The sequence below is a fragment of the Cygnus atratus genome, chromosome 5 (genome assembly GCF_013377495.2).
Source record: "Cygnus atratus isolate AKBS03 ecotype Queensland, Australia chromosome 5, CAtr_DNAZoo_HiC_assembly, whole genome shotgun sequence".
Lineage (NCBI taxonomy): Eukaryota > Metazoa > Chordata > Aves > Anseriformes > Anatidae > Cygnus > Cygnus atratus.
The window spans coordinates 21,072,458-21,098,510 of NC_066366.1; the positions used below are offsets into that span (position 1 = coordinate 21,072,458).

Sequence of the window (26,053 nt, forward strand, 5' to 3'; positions counted from 1 at the left end):
TTTTATTTTATTTTTTGACAAAGTCCAGTCTTGCTAATGGGTTTTCTTGTTGGAAAAAAAAAAAATTGATTTATTGACTGTGACTATTCAGATCTTATCGCTTCATATTTCTTCAAGACTCAGAAATGAAAAAAATCTACACGTTTACCACTCTGTATGTAGTCCCACCTGAGTTCAATCGTGAATGTAACCTTTACATGACTGAGAAGCCAGGTGTTAGACCCTATCCTACTGTCCTTGAAACTACATTTAGTTTTCAAATGAGCAGCCATGTTTATTGGGACACAGATTTGGGCGTTTTAGGGATTGAAGCCCATTAAAATCAATGGGAATGTTTCTGGGCATTTTCAAAATTTCCAGTCAGATAACCTTTAGTGCTGCATTAGCTGTTCTCAGAGTTTGAACGTGTTAACTTACATGGTTACGACTGTTGAATTAAGTGATAATTACTTTGAAAAAAAATCTGAGAATGATACAGTTTCTATTATCCTCCTGAAATTAATTTATTTACTTTTTAGCACAGTCTGTCAGACGTGCTATAGCAATCACAAAAAGGCTTATTGTTTACTTTGCCAATAGCAAAAATACAGTGACCACCTTCACATAAAAGTCTGCAATAAAAAATTCAACCTACCTTTAGCTGTACTAGATGCACATCCACATGTTTGCTATCTGAGTCCTGCTGGACAGAATAAGTCAGATCCCTGACTCTTTCAGATGTCATCCGAAGCCATGTCTCAATTTCTGGCAAATGGAGAACAATCTTCCAATCTGCACCAGTGTGTAGAGGAGGCGGCTTGTCATACTGCTGGCCAGAATCAAGCTCCTTCATGACATCCTCTTCCCCCTCTCTGTCCACTGTAGGAGTCATGTTTATAAGCATGGGAGATGCGTCAGATGGCATGGGATCCAGGTCTTGTGTTCTCATTGGAGACAGTGCTACATCCATGGCTAACATGGGAAGATCTAAACCGTAATTCTTTCCAACATAGCTGCAAAGATAAAAATAAAAGAGTGCTGTTATGAGACCGTATTTGCCCTGAAAATATTCACAAGACAAGGAGTAAATGGCAACATGTGAGAGTTATCATACTTCATAAGTTCTTCACCCTGTCTTCACCATATTGGAACTTTAGGAATAAATAGATTTTTCAAGTTATCTTTCACAATCTGAGCAAACAACTTCTTTAAAAAGAATAACAGTATTTTGTTTCTCTTACTGCTGCAGACAATCACCTTGGAAATTACAACTTTCATTAATGAAAAGTGTGCTGATTTTCTACAACTGCAACGTAAGTAAATAAGATGAACATTGACAAAGCTAGCAGAATTTTACTGAACACCACAAGTTAATAAAAGTCTCATATTTGTAAACTAGCATTTATTAGAACATATTTCTTGGACTGAAATTTATAACCAAAGACAAAATATCTCAAGTTTATGGAAGTCTTTTCCCAACTGCCTACTCAACTATTGGTCATGTACAACAAACATTTTTAAGGCAAATTTGAGGCAACTATTGGACACACTTGGTTTATCTGTTGTAGGCATATTTTAGTTCTGAAATTTAAGTCCTTGTAGTTCTGTTAGATTAACAACTGTTGCAATAAACAACTCTCTATCAAAACTTTATAGATAAGAATTCCATTGTGTCAAAATACCTAAAATTAAGATGTCTTTTCATAGGAGTGGCTTTATTTAAGCCCTAAATCTGTGTATTCAACATACACTTACGATATTCACTGGAAAAAGTAAATAAGGAAACATTTTCCTTTATTCCTCTTTCTCTGTATGGTCTACCTACATATAGCACAGAAGGCCACAGTAAAACCTATGTCCAAGAAAAAAAAAAAAAAAGCTCAATATCATGAAGCCAGGTTTGGAACTAAGTACCTAAAGCATTATGAAAACTTTCATTTAGTACAAGGTATAATTTTTGCTAATTTTGGAGCGATTCAAATTTGATACATGCCTGCCATTGATATACTTCACTAAACCATAAACCAGCATTTACTTGCTTCTGCAATGCTTTGCAACCCTAACCTGTATTTAGTAAGTCAACTTCAAGAGGATTAAGAAGAACAGATCCTTTTAAAGTCACTTTTCTTTGTTTTAGCCAGTACACACCAGAAATACTTCCATATTTTAACAACCTTTTGATTTCATTTCCTTTCCATCATGCTAATACTGCAAAACAAAAGAACGCAGTTATGCAGATATTACTTTGGGCATCATTCCAAGTTTTTACAGTTTTACCCCCCACCCCTCCCCCATAAAGACTGCAGTTTAGTTTTTGGCATAACAGCAGTAAGACAGCAGAAAAGAGACCAGTGCCTTTCACTACTAAATCTACTACACTGTAACTACCAAATGTAACTACCACATTTCAGATAGACTCTCAGTATCCAAAGACTATTCTTGCAGGCAGTGAGTACCAATGAAGCATCCAAACATCATTCTACTTCTCATAGCCAGGAATGACAAGACAGAAGAAGAAAAAAAAAAGAGAGAGAGACATTTACTGTTCATTTGATTTTATTTCCTATCCTGCTACTACTTAGTAAATTATCTTTTGCACATCTATCACCCGCTCAAAACAACATTTGGAACTGCTATCAAGGTGTTAAATATTAATTTGGCACGTCAGAACAAAAATTTCTGTCAGTGCAATCAAAGGAAGGCAATGAAAGATTCCAATTGCTCTCAGTGCCTGCTGCACAATTTCCAACTCTTCTAGCTCATTTTTTAAAACACTTTAGAATTAGATGGTGTCAAATAAAAAGCTCTGCAGCAAGACTCTGTGTAATTAACATTTCAGGATACTGAGCATTTCTCACATTCATCTCTTTCCGCCACCTGTTTTTCAACTTGAACACTGTTGCCATACATTCTCGAAATATATTGCTAGACAAATAAATCAAATTGAAAACATTTTCTTTCAGATACCACTGCTCACAGCCCAGTTTTATAGCATGTAAATCAACTGTTCCAACAGCCAAAAATATCATTATTCTAAGCATATTCTTCACATTATTTCCTCCCCATAAAAAATGACATTTTGGTCAAGCGCATGTGGTCTTTATTTCTGCATGTTTACCATCAACAAATTAAACATGCCCACCAACAAAATAGTTGGTCCTGAATTGCTAAATGATGCAGAAACGCAGGAAGTGCAGCACTTGCTTTGTAGTTTGTCCACAAAAAAAAAAAAATGGTGCTCTGTGAGAGTTTTTCAACATGACTCAGCTCTAGTAAGGACATTACAGCAATTAGCAAACAGAAATTAAAACATGCTCCTGCAGAAGCAAACAAAAGCTAGTCCATGCTGCATGCAGAGCATAGCCCTAGCTTTGATATGCTGAGCTCGCAATTAGCAACCATCTGGAACCTGCTGACCTGTTTTTTGTTACGATGTGCTTGACTCTGTATACTGGCTCTCCAGCATTACAGCTAATAACTCCTTAATCCTAGTTGCTCTTAAAGTCAAGTCCTTTGAATCTTTTCTTTCTGCCAGATCACAGCAAGTTGCAGCACTTCAAGTAAGAAAAGGAGGAGAAATTTTTAAAATAGAGCACTCTTTGCACATTTAAAAAAAAAAAAAGCTTACAGAAGTAATAAAACTTACTGTGAATACTAATTAGCAAGGTCTGGGACAATTTTAAAAAGCCTACGCATGCTTGAAAGGAGAAACTGTTGCAGCGAGACCTGACCGAATCTGAACGCTAGTAGGCAGATTCATTATAGCGTTTCTTGGCAGAATAAAAAGGCATCGTCACGCCACGCCACACCGCTGCGAGAAAGGCAAACCGAAAGCTTCTCTCACTCCCTCCGAGAAACCGGGCACGAACATGGTGGTGCCCCAGAGGGCTCCTGGAGCCAGCGGGGGACCAGCGAGCTCCTCCCGACCAGCCCCAGCCCTGGCCCCGGCCCCTCTGCAGGCACTGGGGGACGGCACCGTGCCCACATGCGCCGGGCAACCCCAGGCCACGGGGACGGAAGGAAGGAGCCAACAGAGGCAACGGTGCAAAATTCAAGGGGTTCTGCTCTTCGGATCGCTGACCGCGCGTACAGGCTTGGCTGCCACGCTTCTAAGCAGGTCGGCAGCCTTGCAGGGGACTGCATTCACAGGGGTGTGTTAAGCTCCTGGAGGTCACTACCTGCTCTGCTCTCCGCACCGTTCTCACACAGACACTCACATCCGTTGACCTCTGGCTATATATCCGTTCCCCTCCAGCATTTAGGATATTAATTTATATCGAAGCCTGAAAGCCAAAACCAGCAAGATGGGATGTAGACGTCCTGCTTTAACATTTCCACTATTTAAATAAATCACCATAACTAAAATATATCAAATTTCAGCAAAAACAATTGTGAGATTTGAAAAAGTGCATTTAAGAACAATAGTGCGTATATCAAGCTGTCACAGACATCTAGTGGATTGAACATCTGCTAAAAAATGTATATGAATGGATGATTAAGCCAAACAATGCTTTGGGGTCATATATTGCACTGTCTGACGTTTTAAGTAACTGACTTTAAATGCTCAGCTTAGAGTTTGTTATATTCCTGGAGTATTTTGTTTTTCCAGATTTTGTGAGATGCACAGAAATTGAACTGTAAACAATTATCTTAGGTGCTAAAACACTTATGAAGAGCAACTCTAGAAGTGTATTCAGTTTTAATATGTTCCTATGCAAAAATTATTTTTGGAAAAAAAAAAGTTAAGAAGCTATACATTTCCATCTAACCAGGACTAATATCAATGGTAAAGTGCTTTATAAAGATAGTTAAGTTCCGTCTTGTTTGCTACATCACCAAATCCTGTTAGCATCGATAACAGTTCTGAGTGGGCAAACAATGAAAAATCAGAGTCTAGCTTTCCTGTAAACCAAATCCTTTCTGTACCTAGAATAGTTGTATAAACAAGATGGCTTTAAACTTGCACATGAACAGCTGAAAATGCATTTTCAAATGCCCTGATCAATAAAAGTGGGTCTCAATATTTTCAGAGTCTAGCCGTATTTTTGCCATCACAATCAGAGCATAAGAGATTTTTGCTGCCATTATTAAAAAAAAAAAAGCTCGAATTATTTGTTTCTGTCACTTCTGAAGCTACTGCTTTAGTTCACTGAAAGGGCACAACATTCAGAAACTACACAACAGCTACGAGCTTGTACTCTTTCTTTCTGGTGGTAGAAAAAAATTACACAGATGAATTCAGAGTTTTTTTTAGTTCTGTATATACAGTTCTATCCATTTTCATGGATACTTGTATAAAAGGTGAGAAATCCTGTACGAGCACATGCACACATATGCTTTCTATCTTCATCTTTAGTAAAATGCATTATGCCTAACAGATGGCTGATTACCTTCCACTAATCACATAGGCAATCTCACTTCCCCCTGGTTTTCTGCTCAATCAGATGCTAACACTGTTATGCAAAACACTGAGCATGTGTGTCAACCATAATACAGTTAATCAATCATCACAATCCTTGAAAGACTTCTCTCACTCATTTTGCTTCCCAGTTATTCATATTTTCCTTGTTTATAAAGTGTGGTGCATATTCACTCTGCCAGCTACCAGATCATCCATGTTTTCCTGCAGCAGCAGTTGGTTCCTGTCAAACAAAGATTCATTAAGCATTTTATGCCATACAGTAGTCCAAGCATTGATCAGTGGTGCAGACACTGGGTCGAGTGAATGTTAATGAGCTCTGATTTTTTCTTACTGTCACTTATTGTAAAAATCAGCCATAAGCATTATACAGCCACCTGTCTGTCAAGTAAAAAATTCATTTCATTCTACAAAGTGTCAAAGAAAGAAGAAAAAAAAAGAACAATTCCATCATTAAATAATAATGTCTGTTTGCTGACTGAAATATAATGAAATATAATTTTAGCATCATGAGTTCATTGATGTTGAGTTAAACAGATACACAGCCAACTTTTATTTCCATTTCTTTTCCATTTCAATAGTATCAGGAATTCCTTGGCAAGTGGTAAGGCTCATTACATTTTTACCAGAAAGATGTTATCTACTGTATCTTCTGCAGATAAACTACGGGTATAAGAAAAAAAAACTGAAATACATTATGTCAATAACTATATATAGAGCAACTTCAATTTAATCTCACATTAACATTATCCATGCTACACTGATTCCATTGCTGATTTCATACACTATTTAAGAAATGCAACAATTTCACAAAGCTTTCAAAGAACTGAATTCTAAGAGGGCCAGTTTATATTTTTCTCTTTATGTCAGTCTCTGTGAACACATTTCTGAAACTCTTCTTTTACCATTATCCTACTATTACATCCAAATATCAGAAAAAATTGGACAGGAAGCACAAAACTTTTCATTTTGCATTGCTGGGCCTCCTATGTGATGTGTGTTGACTCTTAGAGAGTGTATCTGAAAAGGAAGATGATGACGATTCAACTCATGCAGGATACAGACCAGAGACTTGTATAGTAAAGCCAATATTAAGCCTGAACAATAATGGAAAACATGATTAAAATTTAAAATGTGACTGACTTGAATTTCATTAAACAGCCCATCCCAAAGGCTTCAAGGGTAGCAAAGCCAGACCACAAAGAATTATCTGCAGAAATGCCACCATGGATGTTTAAGTTCTTGATTACATCTATAAACCAGGAACTAAGACACTGCAATGACCCAGCACGCTCTTTGGTAACTGCTGTTTTTCTTTTTAATGCAAGGTGAAGGAAAATGTAAAACTTGCAAGTCCGAAGAAGGTATGAAATTCTCTGAACATTTATACTCTGAGTAAATGCATGAACTTCCAAGACAGCTTCCAATCAAGCAATAAGAAAGCAGATGAAACTCACTTAAGGTAGATATGATGTAATGTGCATGAGAAAAAACAATCCTAATTGCATACAGCACCATGGAGAGAAAGAATACTTGGCTCCTTTTAAACTAAAGGAAATATCCCATACATGCTTATGTGAAAACATAAATACTGTAATGTAGAGCAAAGTCTTGCTTGAAACAGTGCATTAAATTTACACTCTCCAGACTCATATCATTTTAGGTCCTCACTTATGAAGAAGCAAGAAGACTAGGTTAAAATAATCCCATTACACAACTGTTACGAGGTGCATCAGAAAAAAAAATCTACACTACAACACATATAGACACTGAAAAAAGTTGTTTAGTGCCAGATTTATTCAGATATAATGATGTACTCAGAAAATTAAACATATTGGGATGAGTAGTAGTGTTTCCTGTCCGTTTCTGATTCAGCACAGGTTTGCCCTACAGTAAGAAACAGTGACTGGGTGATGTGGTGGGAAGAGATTAACATTAAAATGGACAAAGACAAATTAGCTGCTTCATATTAATTCATCATTACTTCAGCAGCCTTTATTAGCTAACTGCACCCAACCACCTGAAGGCATCTGTTGTCCTGATTTTCACTCCAGAACATCAGTAGTGCATAGAACAGGCAAGTTTCATATGCCAGTTCTTCAATACATGTGAGTGGCTGGTTTTTGTTTACCTCCCTGGACAAACCACACTTGCTTGTCATGCTAGTGGCCAGAAATAAGCAAAACATTTGCAGTCATAACTTAATTTTTCCTTTCAGCAGTGACATAATACAAGTCAGGTAATGAAGGGTGCAAAATACTCATGTGGTCCCCGGTTCCAAATTTTTCCTCTGGAGAGATAATACAAAAGGTCTTCTAATTTGTAAGACAGCGAAATCCAGATTAGGTTTGGCTAAATACTAATCTGGATTTGAAATGGTGTTTAGTATGCACAGAGGTTTGTTAACAAGTACCTCCTTATATTTTAACCTATATTGAGGGAGAAATTTAAAATTAAAATTAAGTCACACACAGACACACACAGACCCTACATTTTATAGCAACTTCTTCAATTGTTCCCATCAGCATTATTGCCAAAGACCTAAGAGAGACAAACATCCTACAAGGACATCGGAAAACAGTTTCATCATCCTCTGTTCATACTCCTTGTAACCATGACCTTTGATGTAAGAATGTATAGATGTTGGAGCAACAGTTTGATCACTTCCAGTTTTACCGAGATACGCTGTGTTACATTAAGTAATACCTTTTCTGGTTCCCTTTTCCTGCATTTGAAAAGGGGGTAATATATGTCTCTTTAAAATAGCATACTTAAATTTAACTAAACAATGTTCACCAAATTGCTATAGTGAGCGCTCTGTTGCATGGGATAATTGAGAACCGGGATGGAAATAAATGGAAAAGCCTATATAATGCTACTGTTTCCACAGTGAAACTAGAACCAGACCATATGTCTTCACTCTCCAGCGCGTTTGCTTACAGCAAGGCTTACTTATTTCAATCCAGTGAATAAAACAGCAATAGTTCATAAACAGTATACCTACATTCATGCAGTGCCACCAGAAATCCTAGGAACCAGGAGCATTAGGGTGTCTCATGCAAAGTCAGTTTTTCCAGCACTGACCCTGAGCTAGACCTCTGTTAGATGCCCATAAGCTGCTTAACCAATGCTGAGAGGCACCTCCTTCTCTGAAGTATCAAGCTCCATACATAGGCAAGGCTCTCAAATTTGCTGTCATTAATTGCTCTTTGGATTCACCTACTTTTTCTGCTGGTTTAGAAAGACCTACATTCTTCTCTTTATTTTAGATACTTAGTGTTTCTTCCTTTTCTCCCCCAAAACAACAACAAAAAAAATGTTGTGGTTTCTCCGTTTTTTGTTTGTTTTTTCCCTACAATTACTGGCAGTTAAAAAACGCAGTATCTTGATGCAAGCAAATTTCACTAAGCCAATCCTGCTCTTTTCCAGGTCTTTCCTCAAAGCCAGTACTTTCATGATGTCTTCTGTGACAGCACAATGAAGGCACTGATGCAAGTCTTAGTTCAAAGTTAGGTTAAATAAAAATAACGTCTTTCACTTCAATCTCATACTCCAGTTTAATAATAAATACATGCTAATCACTTAAGAGAAATCTTAATATTATTTCACAGAAAATTATCCAGAGGTAAAACAAGTGTATTCCTTTTATCATGGAAGATGATTATAAGCAATTCATTTCTTGTATCAAGCAACATGACCTCAGAAGAGGTCAGACCAGTAGAACTGGACAACCTTACTGTAGCCCATTTTCAAGCTGCATCATTTCTTTTCTTCTCATGCAACTGGCTTGGCTACACTAAGGTTTGATTTTCTTATAATAAAGATTTTTGAAGCAACTGCTCCTTTTGGGGGAGAGGTACGATGCAGCTGCTGAGAACAGAAAGCCTGATCCATTTTGAAAATCATTATTCTGTATTTTATGAGACTCAAGACTGTGGCCAACTGACCCTGAAAGTTCTTGCCATCGTGCAAAGTTTAACTATAGATAATCTAGCTTTTAAATATAATATTTACACACCATAACTTGAAGAACACCACAGGCATTCCTTTTGTTTCAATATGGGGCTTCACAGAAGACAACTAAGCTCTCTGGAGCACAGACTGCTTTTCTGTACTGAGTCATACTGAGGGTTCTGTTCTAGAAGGTTCTGCTCCCTTATTTTGGTCCCTGGTACTACCTAATATCAATAATACATCATAAAATGCACACATTCAGTTATTTCAGGCATTCAGTTATTACAGTAATAGGGCACTGTAAAACATTTTCTTCATTTGGGGATTAATTTTTCATACACGTGAAAGTAATAGACTTCCTGTACTCCAGGAAGGAACCATGGCTTGGGTAACTATTTTGCAAACTCTTTCTCTCTCCATCACTACTTGGATAAAATCCTGACCTTTGATGTTAACTTACTGGTCACCTAAAAATAGAAATCTAGTTGTGCTGTGCTATCAGTTGGATGACACCATTACCCAAGATAACAAGTACGGTTGCTTTGTCCCCTTCCTTCACATTGTGTAATTTCACAAGGTCGTTTACAATTGACTCATTAGCGTCACAAAGGCATTTGCCCATCCCCATGCAGAATTATTATTTCTGGATTACACTAAGTGACAGAGACAAGTTCTTTTTCTCCAGATACATCAATACTGTCTTTGTACACAGAGCTTTCTAGTTTCACCATCAAAAACACCACCAATTTTCTCATCTCATGGCATCTTACAAATTTTGGAAAAAAAGCTACATTGTAAACAGTATCACGGACATCTCTAAACAGGGTTCAAGCATCTTTCCAACCTAATTTTGCACCTGAATTTTTGTTAACTTTAAAAACATTGGCAATTGGAGAAATTTATTCTTATATTCAAAATCTGTTTCAACACCACTGATAGCAGACAGGACATTTTTCAGTATCAAATTCTCTCAAACATGCATTTTACGCACTTTTATTAGTACACAAGCACATAATATACACCAAGGCTACCCATCAGCACTGTTATGGACCACATCTCCAGAGACAGATAATTACAGTTCTGATCTTTGATTATTGTTTACTAAAACAAGCTTTATAGAAGTCAATAACATGAAAGGAATAAGAAAGCAGACTTTCAAGAGCTCTCACAGCCAAATACTAAAAAATAAGGTGCAAATGTTTCTACCCTTTTAAGTCACTCTCAGCCACCTGATGCTTTCTTTTATCATAAAGAAAGATGGCAGTCTCCAGCCACTAAAACTACTTTTACATAGGAATAAACGGTTTTGGATATTTGTGGTTCAGATTCTTGGAGCCTAACAACTCATAAAGCATTGTCTTTGTTGGCTGCTGCACTACTCATGGGCTATGCTTATTTTGTCCAGACAGTTGTGTTCATTTGGGTTTCTTATCTTTCTCCTGATAGAAAAGATACAAGTTCTAAGATTTCTCTGAACGTTTTCAAGTACAGAGGATTCTCCTAGCAATGTGACCAGGGACTTATATTTTAATTTTCAAGAGTCAGTATTAATCGTATTGCCCAAGTAGGTACAATTTGCTTCATAAGAATTGCTGGAGAATGACGGATCTTACCCTGTCTGCTGCCACCAGCAGGTAAGACATTGACATCCACACATTTTATGAACAAATGAGCTGCAGACTCCTTGTGCTTTGCACATAGATGGCATACTTTGGTAAATCTGCTTAATACTCCCATCATTTTATTAATATTTTAATTTTTCTAATACTGAACAATTCACTAATATGAATAAACAGATTCCATAAAGCAGTCCACAGGATGCCCATGCAATTTGATATACAATTTAAATTTTAGATCAAGCATCTACACAAACCATAGATAGGATCTTTATACATTCTAAGGAAATACTGGTATGAACTAGCATTTTTCTTTGATTATATTTCAAGTCTCTCTCTATATATAAATATATATATATATATATGTATATATATATATATATATATAAATAAATAAATTCAGGTAGTTCCAACTCAGAGACTTCTTCACCCTACTACCAATTAAGTGTGCAGTACATGAAAGGGGAAGACTATTATATAAAGGCAGAATGGAGAAACATTGTTCCCACTGCTATTTTTCAGTTTTATTTTAGATATTCTTATCTTGTATGATCTCCAAATATTTGTTAAAAAACATTGTTACAATGAAATAGTGCATACTTCAAATAGTACCCTTTCATCATTGTTTAGAACATACTGTTACAAGTCAATTGCATGTCTTCAGTTTATGTCTGCATTTTATTCACAAACATTTTTACACCACAAAAGCAAATTATACAGACAAGAAGAATTTCTCCAGGAATCTAGGTAAACACACAGCTATGAACTATACATACGCAAGAATGTGTTTAATATTTCACACATCCAAAGAAATATTATAATGGAAAACTGGTAAAAAGTAAAATAAATAAATAAATAATTTATGGCCATTTGAAAGTTGTGTGCATTGTACATGAAGACAAACTACATATATATATATATATATATATATATATTTATCCCAGGTGGATTTACTGTAATAATTTTTCTCATGTGAGCAGCCCAACTGAATTCATACAAAGTAGCATGTTTCCTGGTATGTTTCCTAACCTCAAACAGCAAATCTATATTTAAAATATTATGTATCTATATGTTATACGTAGCTTTTAGTCTGGAAATTGGGATTGAAATTCCATAAACCTCCCCCGAAGCCAGATCTTCCCCTTTTTAGGTTTGTAACATTCACAAAAGGGAATATTTTTAAGATACTTATTTGTTCCTGAACTAGACTAATGATTTCAGAGGAACGTAAAAAGTTTAACTCCCCCTCAAAAATAAATAAAACCCTGTAGAACTGTTTTCTCAAGGCTATATAAAAAAATTAACAAACATAAGCCTTAATTCATTCACTCCTACTACATCATTTCAAAAAAAAAAAAAAACAAAGTCAGTGTTGCTTTAAATATTTAATTGTATATTACCATTTAGGGCTTCTTTCAACATAAATTAGAATACTGACTTTTTGACTCAAAATTTTGGCTACTCTAAAGAGATAAAAAAGCAAACATGATTTTACAGACTCCACAGTACCCTGAACGTTTAATATAATCACTTGGAAAGGCTCAGACCTATATTCTAGCCACTGTACTGAAGAAAAGAAAGTATATAAAAAGTACAATTAAACCAGAACAACTGAGAAATCTCCACCCAAAGCACCTCATAAAGTTCTGCTTAAAGCTCTTTCTTTGACAGTGGATGCCACTTCCAAGAAGGAGGAGAAAGCAAACCTCCCACTTGGTTTACGATTTCTGTAATCGTCATCGGTGTATGGAGGAAAAACCACCACCATGGCTTTCTTTTGCCAAACATGAGAAAGTGTTTCTCCCCCTGGGCACGTGGCCTCAGATTTAGCATGTGTTATTTACTCATGCACATTGAGTAGCCAAGCCTTCAGAAAAGTGGTCAGGCATACAGGAAAACCAACGTTCTGCATTCTTTCATACAGAACATGGAACTGGAAGAAAAAAAAATCTTGAAATCCTGAGTTGTAGAGTGATTGTGGCTAATTTAATTTGGACAAGATGTGAGGTACGTTCTTGTCCTTATTATCCTTCAGTGCTAACAGAAGAAGCAAACAGAAACAACCATTGGTTAACTGCTTGAGCAAAGTAGCAGTAAGGACACAACCTGTACTAAATAAGTTATCACTAGAGAGTTCCTATGTATGATTCATTAAAAAGTTATGGCCTACTTAAGCTACGTTCTGGGTATATAGTTTTCTATCCTGCACTGTCCATGGATATTCATCTTGCTGTTTGGGAAATGCATGAGCAGCACCTGACCCTGATGACCAACTTATTCAGTGGTAAGGAGTGGAAGCCCAAACAAGCAGCTGAAATAAATTTGAGGGCAGTTGGTGGCACAGGTCCCTGAGGTTTACCTGTTCTAGGTCAGACACCAGGGCTCCAGAACAGAGGAGGAAAAAAAAGGAAAAAAGATCCATGGTCTGTCTTGTAAATACAGAAGAGGCTGTAATGAACTTCAAATATTCTGGAGTCTAGTAATAGAAAACAACAAACATGGATGTTCCAGCTGCCAGAAACTACCAGCAGAAATGATGGAAAATGCTGGAAATGTCTGTGTTCTCAACAGCTGTGGAATTAAATGCTGTTTATAGAACCTGTCACAAATGATGCTATTTTTTCCAGAAAAATCTTGAAAGCAGTGAAAAAGCTAAGAGGGAGGGAGAGATGAACAGTCTGTTGGGAAGGTAATTTTCTTTGCAGTTGCCAAAATCTGATAAAATTAAGATGACATGGATGTTTTCTGCATCACTCTTCTTCCAATTGGTAACTACACCCCTTGATGATATTTTAAAAAGGAACAGATGCTTCTGATTTAAACAAATTTATTTTGGAAAGGCAAACTGCATCATGGATGAATAGATCTGTTTGTCCATTACATTGAGAAAATTTGATTTTAAAAGGGTTACAGATGATTCTTTGTGGAATGAAAACTGTTACTCTGTGACAGCTTAAAAAAAGCTTCTTTAAGCTTAGAGTAGTCATTTATGATGGACAGTGTCATAAGATAATTGCCTTCACCAAGCTTGTTCTTTCACTCCCTGATCAACATTTTCAGGAGGAAAAAATCGTGCTCTGATAAGGAATGTTTGTCAGGTAGGGATTTCTGCAACATGGAAAGTACTTTCCCTCTCACTAGTGCTGTCATTCACAACACTGCTCATCTACATTCTTCATTCAGACAACAAACAAGCCATGTCAGACACCTTCACTCCATTCCCAATTCTGCAGTTTGTTGAATAAGCAAATCACCTCTCCATGCCATTCTTTTTCTATACTTTGACAAGCAAGGTCCTCAGATCAAAAAACTCTTTCTAGCATGCACCAACAGTAACAAAATGGAGCCAAATTTTAACTGGGAATTTTAAGCACTATGGGTAATAAATACTAACTTGCTGTGAAGAAAAGAGTAAAAGCAAACTAACAGCTGCCCTGAGCATACAGTACTTACCATCTTCCCTCCAGGCTGCCTGAGTTGACTCTCTAGTAGCAATGACACAACAGTGTCACACTTTGAATAGAGAAGCGGGAACACCTTATTTATGAAGGGCAACCCAGTTTCGCTCCTGTTAAATAATTAAAATGGAAGACATACATTTGCTAAACAGCAACTGTTTCCATGGCTCTTTCCTGGGAGAAGACTACCCCTTACCACTTGCTTAAGAAGTAACATGAAGTTATGAACATAACTTTCAGCTCTTCCAACCTTAACTCCACCCTTCTTGACATCAGTGATTTTTTCTTCCTTTTTACTGTAATATGCTTTGCAATCTGTTTGAACCAAACTGGGAATACGAATGCTCATGCGTACATGTCATAAATTACATCTAGTTTGCTCTCTGGACTGATTTATTCCAGGAAGTCATCTTGTCTTTGCAAGTTTCAAAACTAGTTTATTCCATTTAAATTATCATATTCCAGCATTTAGCATAATGATTTTATCATCTAACCTGAATGCAAAGGGTTTTCCCATAGTTTTGATCACATCTGTATTCAGATTTGCATTTTCAAGTCTGTATACTGTATAGTGTTAACATGCATCTAGACCAGGGATTTCTTTGTGTTATTTTCCCTTCAATATTTTAATTACTTTATCTGGCTTAATGAGAATTTTGGCCTATGCTGAAGCTGTTCTGAAGAAATACCAAATTGTGTGTTTAATTATATAAATTGTCCAGCTAGACTTGTATGTGATACCTATTTATGTGTCTAAGTACTTGGCCGTGTCAAAGCATTTTTATAGCTAAAGAATCACCCAGATTCATCGCTTCATTGTTGCCTTTTGAACTTCGAAGATTTTGTCAGGTGAGGAGAATTAAAACCATATTGGTTTTTTTGTTTGAGCATGTCACCTCATATTTTCTGTTCTCTCAGGTACATCCGGAGTGACTCAACACCTATAAGTGAATTTAAAAAGGTAATTACTGGGATTTATTATACAAGTTGTTTAGTGTTCATACTTGACATTCTAGACAATCCCAGTCACTTGTAATGGAGCTGACTAGGAAGATTATAGCAAATAAGCAAGTAATATGTTGCTTTATACAAAGACTAAAAAATATCCATGATAGTAAAATTTACACAGACCTTTTACAAGTCTGTTACATGCAAATTTAGATGTTTCCTTCTTTGGAGTGCCAGGAAAGAACCAGAACTGCAAAATAAATCCTAGATTTGCTTGATACTGTAATTTACTTGTGTTCATTTTCAGCCTTCCCATGATAGTGCACTTGTATCTCTCCCTGTTTCTTTGAAGAGCACATAATGTAATAGTGTTATCATCTTAGCAGGGACTACACTTGATACTATAACATAGATAAATAATGATATCACAAGCTAGTTTAACATCCCTTTATACAAGCCATAACAGTATGTGTAACAAGAAGGTAGTTATAAAATCTGCCATCCGGTACCCCAGCAGTGAGAAAAAATTCCTTTCCCAACAGTTGTTTGCTGTATAAAGGGAAGGTCTGTAAGCATGTGGCCAGTAAGTAACAGAAAAAAGGGTCAGTCTTGGAAGGATGGAAGCAAAATAATGTAAAAAACACGAGTCTCAGAAGCAACTCTAATAGTCACTTCCCATAGAGCTTTTTTCTTTGATAGCAAAACCAGGCGTGTAAAGTTCCAATTTGCACATAAAGTTTAAACTTATTATGTTTGTACTCATTCTGAAAATTCCCCATGTGGTTTTGTCCAAGCTCAGTATTCCTGTGCTTCCAACGGTTACATCAACAATTTGTTCAGACTGCTTGAAGCCTCGTTAAATGTCTGTGGTTAAGTAGCTTTCTGTCCCTCCCCTTGTTGTGATGCTCATATCTATTTGGATTAACTTCTCACTCCTAAAGTTAGTATATCTTAGATTCTTAAACACCCCTGGAAACCAGCGTGGTATCCAGTAATTCTTAAAGTCCAACTAGTTTCCCTAGCTGTTGCATCCCATTGATTTGAAGAACCACAACTCATTCATTCAAACATCAGCACTTAGGACCATACCCTTTTAATCTCTGATATATTTGCATGGGACTGATAGCTGTGACACAGGAGCTATGGGAAACCTGTGATCTTCCAGCCAGAGGCTATGTAGGGTATTTTAGAGCAGAGGCTGCTCTTACCTTGGAGACAGTCCCTCTCCACTATATCTTCATAATCCTTGCTAAAAATTTATTTCCTGCCTAGCACTATGAACTGCACCCATGCCAGCAGCAAGCCTTGCACAACTTGCCAGCAGCATCAGGCCATGCCAGAACAGGGTGTATTCTGTCCTCGTCTGCTGAGATGCCCACCAGCTACAAGCATTGTAGCTGGTGCTGCTCTTGACCCTCTGAAACACATATTGGCAATGGAATGAAGCCCAAACAGTCCCTAATACTGTGTGCCCACCTAACACCACTCGTTAGAACATGTTTTCTTCTGCTCAGCTGCCTTTGGCTTCTAATTATGTCCAGCATAATTAGAATCCTAATTGAATCATAGAGTAGGACCCTGCAGCCTTATGTTTTGAGTCTTGTCCTGAGTCTCTTTCTACTTAGGACAAATGAGAATCCTCCTTGCAAATTGTGTCCAGCTGGAGATAATCTTCATCAAAACTTAGGAGAACTATGCTTTTAGCAATCACTGAGAAACACACATTCCTCAGATATAATGCGTATTACCTGATGAACAAATATGTTCTGCTAACCGACAGATTCAGTTTGGAGAAATGTGGTCCTATTTCAGCTGTCTGAAATTCCTTATTCCCTATTGTTGCTTTCACTTTTGGTTAAGGAATTTGCTGTCTCTCCAAATCAGGTATGCTGTCCTGTTCATACTCTAGCCTGATTGCACATATAACACTAGAGGCGGCGAAGACAAGCACAGAAACACTTTTCAGCTTAATTCAGCCTGTACCATTATTCAGAAGGATGAACAGTACAATAGAATATGTTGGAAATTTTGAATAATATCTTTTAACAGAAACTTGAGAAAACTTCCTTTGTGTTACAAAGCTGTTGAATCTGTCAAAAATATTTTTACTATGACTTTATTATCTTTTCCTTGAATAGCAAAAGTTTCAAAATTAGTTACACACTGCTCTTGGGGAGAAAGTGAATAACCAGTGTAAAGAGTGAATGTTAAAGAGAAATGAAGAAAATAACATCACTGATGTTAAAATAAACAAACCAAGCCAGGGAGGAAAGGGTGCAAGGATTTGACAATGAAGTCTTCCATTTGGTAAGTTACAAGTGTAGTTTTAAACGATTTTAATCACAAACATTATGTGGATATCAAACAGTGCGGATTAATTGCATCCCGAATGTTCATTAATTAATAACACTAACTGAATGTAGTTGAATAGTCATCCTACAAAAATGCCCCAAGTTCCAGCTTCCTACTTCATACAGGAAAGAAAAACGTCATACAAGGCTAGGAAGTCCCAACCCACACAGCAGAAAACAGTTATAGCACTTCCAGATATGTAAGACATGCAATCCTTTTTGAATTACACCAACATCAAAACTCACTGAGTATTCTGAAATAACTCACTCACATAGTCCATGCATGTATGTCACCAAAACACATAATTGAAATACAAAGATGTAATGAACTGATAAATTCTGTTCAGTGCTAAACACTGGATGAACAGTGCTAAAGGAGTATCAGCCAACTTCAATTCTTTAAATATAAATCCACGTTAAACAATCAGAAGGACATAGCTGTACCAAAGGAAGAGGTGAACTTTGGCATTTGCACTTAATCCCTGTAGAAGTTTTACTGCATATCTGGTTTCAACCATCTTTGGTTGTTTGTGAAACCATCATTTTACATTACTATAGCATGATAGCAATTGGAATTCTCTTCTACCACACTAACGACCTTATTTTATTCTGATGTTGCCAAACAGCTTTAATCAGTATAGAAATTAGATTTTTGTCTACCAGAGATAAGGGATAGTACTGAATATTAACACAATGTTAACTGAAACGGTAACTCCTTAAAATAATATGCAGTGACAGCCTTTCCCATCGCTTTGTTGCTCTGAATTCCTTTCTGGTTGAACAGATCTAGTCATCTCTAACAGATACAAGTAAGACATGCTTAAAGATAGAAAATTCATTTCTTCAGTGAGGAAAGAAGAAACAAGCTGAAATAATGCAAGTTTTCCCATAACAACCTACCCACTTTTTGAAGTGATTACTTGTATTCAGGCACGTAGGCAGGGTTTCCTGTGGGAAGAGTGAAGGCCTGTTAACCCCAAGGTCATGCTTACAGCGAGGAGGGGTACAGCGCTGGAGCCCTCCTATCTCGACAGGATGTGCAGGGAGATGAGGGGAAAAAGGAGGATGGAATTTTATATCACCACTTCCAGACAGAGTAATTTATTTCACATTCCCATTCAGAACCAAGACTTTGGTCTCATCTCTGAAGCATGCCATAAATGAGATTCAGGGCATCTATGTAACTGTTGACAGCTCTGGGATGGAGACCGTGCAACTTCTACAGAGCAGCAGAACCCTATAGAAAAGATAAAACTCATCTCTGTGTACAACAGGACTTTTCCTTAGGCTAAGACAGACTGAGTTAATCCCACCACAATGATCCCTGGCCTCGCTATTTTTTCAAAGGCAAGGCACACGTTCTCATATATACAGTACTAGCCACGTTTATCTTTTTCTCTTGCTTTTTAAGCAAGAAGACAGGTCTTCCACTACCTTAGTTCTCCCTGATGGAAGAAAGGTCACTAGAGAACACACTAGACACCACAAGGAGGTATTTCCCCTGGCTAATGACACTGAAAAACACACGCAGTGATGTTAAGTATGACATCAGAACCTCAAAGAATAAAGCAGACTGCACAACTAACTATGCCATTTATCACATTTGTTGCTTCTGATTAGGCTATGTTCCCAGCCTACTGAAAAGTGAGATGAGAAAGCACTCATTCTTTCCAAGGCTGTGAACAATTTTAGCTCCATTCTCTACTGATATAACACACTAACTGGTAATTATAAGTCAAGAATAATAATGTACTTGGGTAAGATAGGTGATTAAGCACTGTGCTAAACACTGATAAAGCAGGTAGCATTTATTCAACAGGAATCGAGCTTATATTAAAAAGAATTAAGAAACAGGTGGATAGCTGAGGGATCTTGGGAAGAAGCATTTGGTGAGGAATCAAACAAGGCTGTTTCAAGTGAGACTCCACAGGGATTAGTGCAAGGCCCAGTACTATTTACCATTTTCATCAGTCGTCTGAAAGCAAATACAAAAACACTGCAGCTAATGTTTGCAGATAGACTGCTGGAAAGCTGAAGAAGGATGAGTACAGTTCTGTTACAGCAAGGAGTGTTTCCACGCTTACACGACTGCAAAGAAGAGAGCCTCACTGGTGACTGAGGTCATACTTTTTGTAAACCAGCTCCATCGAATAAAATGTATTTTAGTCCAAGCAAATGTAGTTTCACACCCAAGATCAAGGAATGAAATGAGTAACTAACATATGGGGGAATCTTGATTCAGGAATGAAAGTAAGAGTTGCTAAGGACAAACACAAAATGAGTACTATATGTTATGGTGTGAAAATCTGGGTTAATAGGATTTTTGGAACAAAACAGGTGCAAGGAACAATACAAAAAAACCTAGCCCTACTCCTAGCCAGTGATAGTGAGACCTGTAATGGAATGCTGTGGGAAGGCACGGCGTACACATGAAAACCTGGCACGCACGTGGCAAAACCAATTGAAATTATCAGAATGAGAGAGGTGTTTAAAAGTGGAAGACTCAAGATGTATCTGTTTAATGTATCAACAGAAAAACAGCAATACATTTTCTACCAAGAGCACATGAACATTGGAAATAATATGCTTCCTATTATAAAGCAAAAGAACTCAGGTTCAAAGGTTGAAGCCAGGTGGGTTCAAACTGTAAAGGAAATCTCCCCCAATAATGGTGATTTATTGTGATAATCAAACTACTGAGAAAAATGTGGGTTCTCTGCCTGAAGCTGATCAAGAATGGAAAATGAGTTGACTGGTTGAAGACCTGCAAACATCTAATAGCATTAAAACCTAGGAACTATTTAGGAACCAAGAAAGTATCAGAAGAGACTGTCACAGACTGTCTTCCGAAATTGTTTTTAACTGCTAAATCAGAAGAACGAATATTGAGTACAGAAATCTGAAGCACTAGGCCATACCATGTTTCACAACACTATGGCAGAGAATGCTGAACTACTAGGAAAATAAGCACCTGAGTTCCTCTGATAACACTCTAGAGTTCTTGTCTTATTGTCATTACTGTGCTGAGCAGCTGAAACCATCTCCATTCTATTGTTCCTCTCCCCCACCAAGTGAAAATATCCGTGAGTAAACACATGATGCTTTGTAAACAACGGGTTTTGCCATCTGGTAACATTGCTGAAACATTTTCTTTTGCTGGAAAGAGAACATTTCATTTCAAAGCATTTCTGAAAAGAAAACAGTGTAAAATGAAAAGCAGGAGATTTTTGTGTGTGTGTGTGTGTGTGTGTGTGTGTGTGTGTGTGGTTTTTTTCTCTGTATCTTTCTATATTTCCTTAGTTGGAAAGTTCACTGTGATCAAATATAATGGGGGAAAAATGACCTGGATTAAGAATTTTCCTTGGATACAGCAAGCAAACACCCACATGTACGACATGTATTAACACTGCCAGAACCAAAAAACATCTGGATTAGGAAAAAAATTGTACACTTTATACCATACCAAAGCAGAAGAAAATAGTCCAATAAATTTCCAAGCACTACTTTTTCCAGAACTTCAGAAAATAGATAATCAAAGTATCATCTTCAGAATAGCCTTTTAATACTCTTTGCTGAAACACAGCTGAAACAACACAATTACTAGTGCAATGAGAGCCTGTTCTGGATGCTGTCGTTTGGACTCTCTCTCTCAGTGCATCACACTGGTTTGATTCAGCCCATTAGTACTATAAAGTTCCTGACACTGAAAACAAGTTTCAAAAGGAAGCGTTTATTTGTAATACACAGTTTATAACTGCAGAGAATAGCTCTGCTTCCAGAAGCGCAGAGTCAGAAAGACAGGAAGTGTTAGTCTGCATATCATATCCCATGAAAACACTGACAAAGTAAAGAGACCTCTCATTCCGTTTCTTCTCACTTCTTTATTTAAGGATTAAGAAACAAGTTCATAAAAGGAAAGGAAAATAACTTATATTGAACTTCACAGAACCTAACCTCAACAATGTTTCCATGAAGAAGAAACTACAATTACACTTCGTATTTCTTTTTTCCTCCATAAGGGACATGCTCATGGAATGCTCCTGTTCAATTCCAAACATTTCTGAATGGACTCTGAAAATCCTATACTTACAATCATCATTTCAAAGGCACTGAAATATATTCTGTAATTACAGCAGTCTTCTGGGTATCGCTACATTCTATGTTACTTAAGGTTTCATTTTGCTAGACATTTTTTCATTTGACATAGAAGCACTTCAAAATTCACTGTCTCACGGAACTGCTCCATCTTTGAAGAGCTGCGGACTCGTTTATATAAATATGACTCTAGGAGCAGCAATCCTGCCCGCAGTTCCTGTAAAGCTGCTATGACACACCACGTGATTGTTGTCAAATCCCAACCACCATATATAATATAGGCTCAGTTTAATCCATTTCAGAATGAAGGATTTACATCTTCCCTTCTACGCTGCGCGAACTGTATGTTGGATCTCTTCCACTGAGCTTCACAGAAAAGAATAGCAAAGCATGACTCATAGCCTTGAAAAACAACGTGACCCTGTCTTGGGGGAAGAGTACATGCAATCTATACACGATCTGAGCTGACATCAAGCAAGAGAACACTGGCACAGCTAAACAGTAAGAATTTATATCAGCTGCCTTTACCACAGCTTTTGTTTGACAGTTCCATATTGCTTATTACACAACTGCAGGTATAAACAGCCCCGATGCATTTTGCATCACAAGCTCAGAAGCTTTGCTCTCAAGTTGTTGGCCATGGCCCACAGCAGAGCTGCTGACCCCCAAGTAATCCCCACAGGAGTTGAGAGTGCGTGCCTGCTGCAGGCAGAAACCCTGAACTTACCCCAAACCCACATTGCTTTGCTAAATCCTAACATCTGCCATTGCCTGATTTTCCTATAATACTGGTATCTTCATCTGAAGGTCCTTTATAGCCACCTTTGCCAGCTGTTCAGCTATCACTTTCAATACATCAGAATGTTATTTGCTCATTAACACAAGTTCTCCTTATCAGCTAATTTGCACATTTTAAGGTTCACTATGTATTATACCTCTTGAACACAATGCAACCATTTTTACTATGTTCAGCTAAAAAGTGCCCTTAACACCGTAAACTTATTAATCACTGTTTCCTCCACACACACTTTGCTTAAAAATCTTCATTAAAAATGTATGCAAAACTTCCTGTCTGCCTAGGTGGCTCATCAGTAAAGCAAACATTAATAAAAATGCATCTCCTCTACAAAACAGATGTTGCAAACAAGCCTTGAAAATATGCATTTTTATTCATGAAAAACAAAACGCATCAGAAAAGCTCTAAAATATGGACAGGTGATTCCTCCTTATCTGTGTATGTCTCATATCTATGAATACTCCTCCAGAATGTTATTCCTACAAAGTTTGTCTGAAAAGGAAATTGTGGTAGTTCTGTTCTGTCACTATATCTATGATAAACCTGTCACTAGGATTGATACTGCATATACAAAAAAAAAGGAAAAACTGTTTCTGTACCGATCTGAACAAGCCCCATCATTAATGATATAAGATAGTAAGTACATTATCCACCTTACATAGTTCGTACATAGTTTGATTTGTAATGCAATGTATAAATCAAGGTAATTTTGCAAAACTGGTGTAAAATAAAACACGTGTAACCAAAATAGTAATTGCTATAGTAAACTCTAGCAATATAGAGTGCTGCATAAAATTTATCTGAAGATGAGGCTGATAAAAACAAGTCACATGACCAGGCTAATCATAGCTAGTTTGTGTTATACACCAACAACATACATTGGACTGTCTCCTTTTCACGAATTCATTTATATGTGTACATGTCTATATTCATAGAATGGTGTATTTAGAATAGAATTCATATATAGGTGTATACCTGCAGAAATGCATATTTGTTCTTTTGTTCCGGTCACTGCTTTTTTTCATCCCTTACTCATTCCACCCTGGACATAACACTGTTTTTCCCACAATACAGTATCTTGATCTGCAGCAAGAGTTTGTCCTTCATCCTTCCTCTAGACCGCTAATATTTCCTTTATTATAAACATTTAACCATGTTTTTTCCTTTTCCTTTGTAACTGTATGTGATGACAAACAATTTGTAAAAAAAAAAAAAAAAAAAAAAAAGCATATTACATCTACAATGTGGATACATTTCATGTGTATAAACCAAGATACTAGTTCCGGGCAAGTCACTTCTCAACTGTATTTTTTCGCTTTATGGTGTACTTGTTCCAAAGAACGTTCCAATACTATACAGTATTGGAGAACTTTAGGAGCTCTGTTTTGTTATAGTGGGGGTTTTTTGTTTGTTTGAATTTTTTTTTTCATTCAAACCCTACATTAACACTAACTTTTTTCCCTCTTTTGCAGAAGGTATTACCAACGATTCCCATTTGTTCACATTCTAAAGAACGTGTGTGTATGAAATTACCGTACTGATAAGGGCCAAACAACTATGCTAATTTTGAAATTCACATTCTTGTTTGCTTACATATGGTTGGAAGGAAGATACTGTATATGGAAGGTAGGACTAGAGAGTATTTGGAACAACAACAGTCATTTGAATAGTATGTTTGAAAATATCCCTGTTCCCCATCATCCAGAGACAATCAAACGTCCAAAGACTGAACTTGATCATGCTCAAAATTGGTCCATTTGGTCCTGAGTGCTGACCTGCACTCAGCTTTTTATTTGCAAAATTTATTAGATTAAAAAAAAAAAAGCATGGGTGAAATTTGTATGCTAAGTTATTTTTATACATAGGACCACAGTTCACCAAATGAGATTTTCCATAACCAGAAATTAAAATCTTTGAGGAAGTGTCATTATATAAGTAACTAGCTACAACAGATGTGAGGCATAGGCAGACATCCCAGCTCTAATTTTCATCCCATTTGCAAACAAATAATTCCTGGCTATTAAGAAGAAAATTAATAAGTGTGCTTTTATGTGATACCACAAGATAAAGCAAACTAGAGAATTCAGTTTGCCTACATACTACAATCTGAGTAAAAACAAGCAAGGGCAATAATGAGAAAGAATTCAGCTTTCATTCAAAATTTCACTGGTGCACATGCAAAAAATAAGAAGCTGAAGATGAATACATTTCTTTAGCAGTTACTTTTATTTATTACATGTTTTAACTGAACTCTTGTTTTCTAATGTAACTCATATCCACAGCTGGGTTCTGTCAACTACCAACTCCATCAATCACAGCTAGCTCTTGTGGCTTATCACATCACCTCAAAGAGGTGAAGTTCATTACAAAAAGGGGAATGGACAGACAGGTTTGTTTTATTTTGTGTAGTTTTATTTGCCTTGTTTGTTTGTTTGGGGTGTGTGGTTTTTTTGTTTGTTTTTTTTGTTTGTTTTCTTTTTTTTTTTTTTTTTTAAACAGACTAAGTTTTGTGCCCTTAGATGCAAACCACTGTTTAGGTAGTTCTTTCAGAGACTCCTGTTGCAGCAAAATCAGATCTAAATGTTTATATAATAATAATTTTTCTGTTTTGTATTTTAATCTACTGTTGTTTCAACAGTTTCAGTTTATTATCATGCCACCTGTGCTCTACAACAAAACACTTCTGATCAATACCCTACTACTTTTTTAATGTTGATGATGGACACGACTGGATACAACATGCAGAAGCAAAAAAAAAAAATACAGAGTTTAATAAGTCAATTCCAAGCTGTCATACTGTGCCCTCAGTCAGAGATGAGAAGGGGTTAGTTATTACCCACATAAACAAAAAAAGGATTGGTCAATAAGCCAACAAAATGAGATTATCATACCTGCTTCTGGCTTTAATAGCATTTTGATGAGTAGCTTTTGATTGCCTGAGATCATAAAGGTATACAAAAATCACACAACCATTAACATTATTCAAAAGTATTCCAACTCCCTTGGAAGTTTATGAGACTCAGAGCAAAGTACTTTGCACACATTCATTTAAGTAAGATTCACAAGAGATGTCTGTTCATTCAGGTGCCAAATTCCAACACCTAGCTGCTAATTTGCATCAAACTAACCCAGCTCTAGAGGAGTCTGAAATCCTTAGCATCTGGTAAAGTCCCTGAGATAGCTACATTCCAGTTCCTGAGCACATATACAGCCACCTAACTCTGTACAGTGCTCAGCTGCTGAGCAGTTGTCTCAGACCCTAACAGGATGCAGAGATTCTCCAGGGTCCTCCATATAGCACCTGCGCCAGGAAATGTATGTGGTCCAAAATTTCAGAGGCTGAATGAGGACTATTTTAATCAAAGCTTGAATTTACAAAAGGTGATAGAAGTTGCTTTCTTGGGAACTGAGATTTAAATGTCCATAGTGGGGAAGGA

At 36.9% G+C, this 26,053-nt stretch overlaps 1 protein-coding gene across 3 annotated transcripts in view; it reads right to left on the reverse strand.

The window, feature by feature from the left end:
- The window catches only part of AKAP6 (A-kinase anchoring protein 6), a 271,026-nt gene that overhangs the window by 219,246 nt on the left and 25,727 nt on the right, over positions 1–26,053 (reverse strand). Inside the window, exons 1-3 of one of the 3 annotated variants that reach the window (XM_035552114.2) lie at positions 3,626–4,851; positions 3,397–3,533; positions 635–992 (exon numbers count right to left, since the gene is read on the reverse strand). In XM_035552114.2, the coding sequence (XP_035408007.1) occupies positions 635–958 (324 nt within the window). In that variant the 5' untranslated portion in view covers positions 959–992; positions 3,397–3,533; positions 3,626–4,851. Of the gene's footprint in view, positions 1–634; positions 993–3,396; positions 3,534–3,625; positions 4,852–26,053 lie in introns of those variants that run through there. The other 2 variants (XM_035552112.2, XM_050710844.1) reach the window with 2 other exon arrangements.